Source organism: Habropoda laboriosa, unplaced genomic scaffold (genome assembly GCF_001263275.1).
Source record: "Habropoda laboriosa isolate 0110345459 unplaced genomic scaffold, ASM126327v1 scaffold258, whole genome shotgun sequence".
Taxonomy (NCBI): Eukaryota; Metazoa; Arthropoda; class Insecta; order Hymenoptera; family Apidae; genus Habropoda; species Habropoda laboriosa.
The window spans coordinates 259,191-266,798 of record NW_017100395.1 but is presented as its reverse complement, the minus strand read 5'-3'; the positions used below and the strand labels follow the sequence as shown (position 1 = coordinate 266,798).

At 43.7% G+C, this 7,608-nt stretch overlaps 3 protein-coding genes across 3 annotated transcripts in view; 2 read left to right on the top strand and 1 right to left on the bottom strand.

The window, feature by feature from the left end:
* The first annotated feature begins 320 nt into the window (after nt 1-320).
* Nucleotides 321-2,854, top strand: LOC108575089 (uro-adherence factor A-like). The gene has a single exon (XM_017937804.1). The coding sequence runs from the start codon at nt 368-370 to the stop codon at nt 2,852-2,854; it is 2,487 nt and encodes an 828-aa protein (XP_017793293.1). The 5' UTR covers nt 321-367.
* A 3,144-nt stretch (nt 2,855-5,998) lies between these two features.
* Nucleotides 5,999-6,863, bottom strand: LOC108575108 (rRNA methyltransferase 2, mitochondrial). Its single transcript, XM_017937824.1, has one exon. The coding sequence runs from the start codon at nt 6,861-6,863 to the stop codon at nt 6,108-6,110; it is 756 nt and encodes a 251-aa protein (XP_017793313.1). The 3' UTR covers nt 5,999-6,107.
* A 286-nt stretch (nt 6,864-7,149) lies between these two features.
* LOC108575106 (WD repeat domain phosphoinositide-interacting protein 3) overlaps nt 7,150-7,608 on the top strand; it is a 4,497-nt gene continuing 4,038 nt past the window's right edge. The window contains exon 1 of the mRNA XM_017937821.1: nt 7,150-7,324. Within this exon, the coding sequence (XP_017793310.1) occupies nt 7,258-7,324 (67 nt within the window). The 5' untranslated portion in view covers nt 7,150-7,257. The remainder of the gene's footprint in view (nt 7,325-7,608) is intronic.

The following is a 7,608-nucleotide window of genomic DNA, read 5'->3' as shown; positions in this document are numbered from 1 at the left end:
ATAATGAAAAGCACCTTAGAGTAACGAAGAGTCTCGAAATAGCAATTTCTTCGAAAAAATTGATGGGTACCAAGTTAAATCAAACTGCACTTTCAGAATATGTAGAAAAAACGTAATAATAGCGAAAAGTCTCAAGGTAGCAATTTCTTCGAAACTCTTTCCAAGATAGCAAAGATTCCAAGAATACCTTCCTTGCCTTTCCTTCGATAATTAACACGGCAATTACACACCTACAACTTTCTCCTTCTATTTTCAGACGATTCCGATGTGTCGAAGTTCGAGAGGAAGGTGACGAGCAGGTTTCAGACGAGAATCTTCAAGATACCTCGAACGAATCCCGCAAGAAACCTCGCCGACTGAAGCGAACATGCTCGTAATAATCCAACATCGGAGGCATCCTTGCTGGAGGATGCTGCTTGCTCTTGTCCTTTTGTTCGGCCTCGTCAGACATTGCGAACCAATGTCCGCAAAGAGACTAACAGACTCGTCCCCCTCGTCATCGCCCTCGTTAGCAAGAAATTCCGCCGAATCGAGATCGCAGAACCTTGGCTCACCGAGCGATCTAGCCTGGCAAGCTTGGCTACTCCTCGACTCTCAAACTGGAGCACACTCCAGCTTAGACTCCGCCAGTTTCCTTCGACGAATCACACCGAAAAGCGTGTTCATAGCGCCGGCGTTACCAGCACTGCCACCGTGTGCAGACGGTTACCGAGCCGACGCGATGGGCAGGTGCGTGAAAAGCGTCAACATCGATCACGAGGCCCATCTTGGCTTCCTTCTACAACGGCTCAACAATCGATACGGCAACCGAGGTAGCAGTTCCGATTCGTCCTCGTCTAGCAGCAATCAAAAGAAGTCCAGTGGCCCGCTGCAATTGAACATTCCTCTGCTCTCCGAACCGGACACGAAATCGTCTCAAGTAGATCACGAGGAGACCAGAGACTCCATCAAAATCCCAGTCGTGGTTCCTCCTCGAGAAGGGATCGGTTTGAAGGAGAAATCGCCGTTAGAAGCTCTAGTTACGATTTATCAAACGAAGAACCACAGCAAGCCGGAGAAAGACGTGCCTAGTTTTTTTCTCAGAAACCCCAACAACGCTTCTTCGAGCAAGGACGATCCAAGCACCACGTCGAGGCTCGACGCGGTGGTCCCTGTAGCAGAGTTCGTCGACGACACCAACGACACAAGCTTCGCCGACGTGGTCGACTACAAGATTCCCATCGATCTGAGAACTCTGCTGAACATGACGAACGTGAGAACGGTGAACGCCAGCGACGAGCGAGACGTCTGGAGAAACGGATCTCAGTTCTTGAACTCGACCGAGGCGTCTCCGATGTTGATCCTTCTCTCGTCGACGGTCACGTCGCCAAATTCGATAGGTCCCGACGCGGAGAATCTAGCCAACGGTACGAGCCATCGCGCGATCGTTCGGGAGAGCAACGCGACGAGGAACGTGGCCGATAAAGAAACTATCGGTGCAAACGTTCCAGAATCTACATCCCCGGACAGAGTCTTCGATGTACCACCGATCGTGGTAGAGAAAATGGAGGGCAACGAGACGCGCGATGGCAACTCGACCGAAATTCCAAGTTCCGGCACTCGAGAGTCGCAGGAGATCGAATCTTCCTACGACGACGAGATGGAAATGGACGATTACGCGGAGAGTACGGATTTGCCGGACGAAGAATCGTCCGAGGCTGAGGGTGGCGAGATTTTGAAGCACGGAGAGGCTGGAATGGCGATACCTATCAAGGATTTCGAACGCTTGCATCTGGAGAAGCATCAACAGCAAGCGGAACGACACAACGAGATGGAGAGGAACGAAACGTCCAAGGTCAATCTCTTCGACGAGGTTTCGATCCGTTTCAACGATTCCACGAGTCTGGAGAGAGAGGAGAAGGACGACGTTGGCAGCAACGTGTCGAGCGAAGTTAGCATTAACGGCGATATCATCTTGGAAACTACTCTTCTGGACGTGACCACGGACAAGATTCGAAATAACACCAGACTACCTGACAACAATCACACCAGCAGCGTCGAAGACAGCGACGACGATTTGAAAGAACTGTTCGAGTCGGAGAAAATCTCCAGTTCAGAGCCAGAAGTATTGTTCTCTTCTCAGAACGTTCACGGTACAGTGTCCACCAGCCTGTACGGGCGAATACGAACGGAACCAGAGAAAACCGAATCGGAATCTCTGATGGACACTACGAGCGACGAGCTAGAAGCTGCGCCCTCGTCGTCCGAATCCCTTCTGTACGAACCTGGCTCCAGGGAGCAGTACGCCGAGGAAGATCCCATCACCGAGATCCACACCATCGACGAGCAATCAGGCAACAGTAAAGAAGGTCTTTTCCCAAAAAAGTCCAAAGGTTCAAATTCATTCCGAATGTTCGAACCAGAGACACTGAATTTCAGGCCCACCCAGGATTACAACAGGCATCCCGCTTACTCGAGGCAACCGGTGAGATTCCCATCGGAGGAAGTCAACAGTATACACAGCCAAGACTACAAGGAGAGAATCCCCTATCCCCTGGATGACGGACTACATTCCAGCACGAAAAGCAGCGTGTTCGCCCATCAGAAGCCCTTCCATCGAGGTGTGTCACTATGGAGGCCGTCGTCGTCTCGACAGCAGCAACAGCAACAGGCGACCAGTCAACAGGTGGAGACGACGGCAACTAGCCAGAGGCAGAAGCAATCGCCGATCTCGATCTCGTTCTGGACGGCGATGCCACTGATGAGGGATCCTAGTCTTTATTCGACAGATCACAACTCCCATGGCAAAATGACCAACGGCCAGCAACAGCAACCGTACACGAGCAATAGATTCCCTCAGGTGTCGCCATCCTGAAGGGGTCGCCGTCATCCCGGCGTGATCGTTCGCCTCGTCGCGCTATCCGATTAGGCTAATCGCGTAGAAACCGAGGGCACGTATCACACGGTAGATGAATCGTGTGTCGTCGAGGTTTTCACGGCCCCCGTTTGCTCCCTGTCGGTGGGAACATCCAGAGACTGTGGAACTGTGCCAAATAAATTAAGAGTCGTGAACTCTTGCCGACTGGCGATTTGCGTGCCAACTGATGCGTTCGTCGCGGAGAACCGATAGGCGGGCCGATTGATCGTATATAACACGTACTTACTTGTCGGGCCAACGAGCACACACAGAATCGTGCGGAGCGTGGTCGCCGATAGCTGCTGCTTGGTGCATCGCTGCGTTGCGTAATCGCGCGCGGACTTTGTCGTGTTATGTCGAGGAATGTCTGTGAGCGATTGTTCTTTAAGGGAGGCAGCGAATAATACGTGATCTGTCGGGGATCAGCGGCGGGAATTGCGTTCGAATTCTTCGAATTGTAAACCGTCTGCGTGTACGTCTCTCGCGATCGAGAACGACAAAACAACCCATACATGTATACCGAGATACAGATAGATATGTAATACTCTCAGGCCTAATTCTCCCTTTTCTTTTTGTATTTCAACGTCGATTCGTACGAATTTCTACGACGTATGTTTCTTTCTTTCTGGATCAATTTTATTCAACGCTGTTGTAATCTTCGATCAAGTGGGAATATTCGCTAATCTGGGCCTAATTTATCAATTAAGCGTATACCTTTCTTCGTTTTTGTTTTTAAAGAATTGAACGATATTAATGGCGTGGATATCCTATAGTCACTCGTGTTTATAATCAGACGAGGCATTCTTTGGACGCAACAATAAGAAATATCGGTGATATTGTGGTAGATTCTTTTAATGTACATTTTAACGTCGTGATTAATTAACGAGGCTTAAATTAAAGAACCCACCCGAGGGTTTTTCGTCCAGAATGCGGCGTTATGTTAACGAGGGAAAAGTCTGAAGCACAACTTTAGACTTAGCAAGTGATAAACCGGTGTGGAATGACGTAAATATTGCCCAATGTTATCTCGTTAAAATTCGGCCTAAGCGCCGCTTTCTACAATTGACAATGAGGCGTGCGTATCCTCTCGTTCGGGCGTCGAGAACGAAATCGAAACGCGCTCGTCTTGTCTCGCGGGAATCCAAAATATTAGCTAACTCAGCGTTCGAATTTTCCTGGAAGTCTGCATATTTTTAGCCGTTTTACTACGGACACGTCACGATCGAAAATTTCACGGCACGCTACCAAAAATACATACCCGGGATATCGCGCGCCATTTGCCACAAAGAACGTTGTGTTATGTGAAAACAGAGAGATGAGCCGTTAAAGACGGGCTCTGCAAGGTCGCGTTCGACACATCGCCTCTTTATCGCGGATCACTGCCTAATTCGATCGGTCGAAAGACGATCTTCCGTCAAATTATATTATCCGTCGATGCAGCGATGATAAGTACGATAAATAAGCATATCGAATAACAGCGATTCTGTGTGAAAATGCTTGGCTTCGGTGGAGCAACTTGCTTGCTTGGTTCCAACCAACCGGGCAACTTGCGTTTGTATAGTCCAATTACGAGTTACGAAATACGTCCTCGATCGAATATTGAACACCCTCCCTCCCTCCTTACCCTCAGAAGATCACCTTTCAAACTATCAGTGTGCGATGTTACGTTCGCGCGGAATCTGGGTTCATGAACTCGCGGAGAAAATGCTTGTGACCCGGGTATATCGAATCAGACTGATTTTTAGCGGTATTTTGCTTTATTTATAGAACATGAGAATTCACGAGTCCCTCTGATCACGGAAAAAATGTGCGAAGAGAGGTGCGCGCTGCCCCTGCTCTGCAGCGATCAAGGTATTGTTCATACAGCTTCATGTGCGTCATCGTGTCTGCTTTTGTGCGGCGAAGCATAAACTGTTGCGATTCTACTACACCTCCTTCCTGAATTTCCAGTTCCGAGGCAATTTTTGTATGCCTGTTTGAAAACGAAACGAAATTGCGAGCAACGTGATCTGAAATTTTTATTACGAAATGTAAACAGGAAATATGTACTACGATATGGAAAAGCGTCACCTTCGTCCTGATTTTAGCGGACAAGCTTCCGCAGTGTGCCCAGTTTGAACGAATACGAATTTTTTTGAAACTTCAGAAATTAAGAGAAATTCTTGCAAAAGTTTGCGAGCATCAGTCGTGCAGATATACTTATTTGTAATTTGGTACTTTTTCTTATACTATTCGTGAACCGTGAATTCACCGTGAATTCCTCTATGTTGCACGTCGATTTAAACTGAGCACACTTACTTATACCTAAATTCCGTTTTTAAGATACAATTGACTGGAAGCCAGCAAAAAGAGCATATTGTATTGTGTGAAATTTTAGAACTGTTTTGTTTACACGTAGCAGCGTATCTCTTATTTATATTTTATTCATGTAATACTGTGTACATTTATACAGGGGGGTCGTAACATTTTATGTTTCTGTAGCGTAATTGAGTCGAAACTTACACCTACACTGTATAGCGAAAACACGTATCTATGTAGTATGAATGTTTTCGATGTGCGATTTGGTCATTGTTCTACGCGAGAGTTCCGAAGATAGTTCTCGGAACAGTGAAAATTGATCATCTGTCATCAGGAATCGATGTTGTTCAGCTTTACGACCGTCGATACGATCGTTTCCTTTCCACTTTTTACACGTACGATAACTTTTTTGTACGAGAATATGTGGTAGAGTGCATGCAGTACAGAACGAGAAATTATTATTACCAAGACCTTTCTGAAATGCGAAATCCTTTAGATTTTTTATTCGTAAATAAAATTTTCTGCGTGGGGCCGTCACATACGGATCAACGAAATAAAAAAAATTTCAAATCGCGGCCAGTAATTTTTTTCTTTTTATTGCTCTACGTATGTTTCGATGTGGTGTGTAATCTCTCTTTCTCATGTATCTGAATGTTAATTCGTGTACATATTAATTTTATTAAGAGGAATTGTATATACATTGCATAATTAAGGAGCATCATCGGCGTCTTAATATGTAGCAACTGTAACTGTATTAAAATAAAAATCACTCGATGTTGGTCTTTGGACTAAAATATTGTGCTTTGTTATTATTTACAACCTGTCCAGGCATGATAGGCGATTATGTTACAAATCATTTTATTCATTAAGCATTTTTTATTGTACATAATTTAATTATTAATGAAACTGCATGTTATGTTGTACTACTGGATGTACTTTTTATCCCTTTGAATCCCCTAGCTAAAAGAAATTTCTCTGTAGATTCGTCCCTTGTTGCCTGTGGTCTAACATTTTTTACAGTTTTATAAAATCTTGAAAGATCTTTCTCTAATTGTTGACATTTTCCACCATCCCACACTTTACAAAGAAAAGTTCCATCTACCTGAGAAACTTGCAAAGCAAATTTAAAAGCACTGTATATAAGTTGTATTATGTTCTCATGATCTATGTCTTTTACACCAGATGCATTTGGTGCCATGTCTGATAAAACTACATTAACTTTGTTCCCTTTCAATAGTTTTAAAAGTTTACTTTGAGTCTCTACTGTAGTAAAGTCCATTCCACCTAATAAAGTTGCACCTTCAATTGGGTAAATTGATTGTTTATCTATTGCAAAAACAGTTCCAACAGCATCATCAGTTTTAGCAGTTGCATTTGTTGTCTTGATAGCAACTTGAGTCCAGCTGCCAGGAGCAGCACCACAATCAATCACAATATGTCCTGGATGTAGAATTTTAAACCTTTCGTTAATTTCTAACAGTTTGTATGCACTTCTACATCTATAGTTTTCCTTTTTAGCCATTTCCACATAAGGATCTTGGAATTGTCTCATAAGCCATAATTGTGAGCTGTGCTTTTTTCCTTTTAAATTTGATGGTGCTTCCCGAAATAAGGTATTACAAGTATGTAAATCCCTTATTACCAAAAGATTCCTATATGAACACTTCATAATGGTTGTAAATATAACCTAATACACCATAGAAACAAAAATTTCTTGTACTAAAATTGTATGTACAAATTGATCAATTTCTTATTTTCGTGGTTCTCTTAATATTCAGCGATACATTGCACAAAACAGTTAATACAAATCGTGCTTCTTTTAACTAAATCATAACACTAAACGCAGCTATATAGGATGTTTCACGTGTAGTTAAAAACTGCGAATCCGATTCTGGTATCAGCTGATTAATACATATGAACACGCATGCGTAGAGGCTCCATGATGGTGACGAAACTTCGTAGTTATGAAAAGTATCTCGTGTTGCTTGCCGGCGAAGATGCGATAGAATTCCACGCGTAAACGATCGTTCAAGCGAATGTTACGATTAAAGAAGTGATTTACGATGAACCTAACCACGGGGAATCCTCACGGGAACGGATTGCTGTATGCTGGTTTCAATCAGGACCAAGGTATGTGACCGAGTGTGCTACATTTGACAGTCTGGTCATGTATTGTCAAATTAATTTTTTTATTTCTAACCTCTATATTTAACGCCTCTAACATAAACTTATCACGACTTTATTTCATTGTACAGCTAATGACATTTTATTGCCAAACAAAACGTTTTGGTAATGTGCTATTTGCAAAAAAATAATTGAAATTTGAAAATTTAGTGTAATTTGCTTTCTTCTAACCTTATTCCTGTAAAATTATTGTACATTTTTAATAATAAAGCTACATTGAATTTACTTTA

Excerpts from the sequence above, each read along its gene's own strand:
- LOC108575089 (XM_017937804.1), top strand. The coding sequence starts at position 368 with ATGCTCGTAATAATCCAACATCGGAGGCATCCTTGCTGGAGGATGCTG.
- LOC108575108 (XM_017937824.1), bottom strand. The coding sequence starts at position 6,863 with ATGAAGTGTTCATATAGGAATCTTTTGGTAATAAGGGATTTACATACT.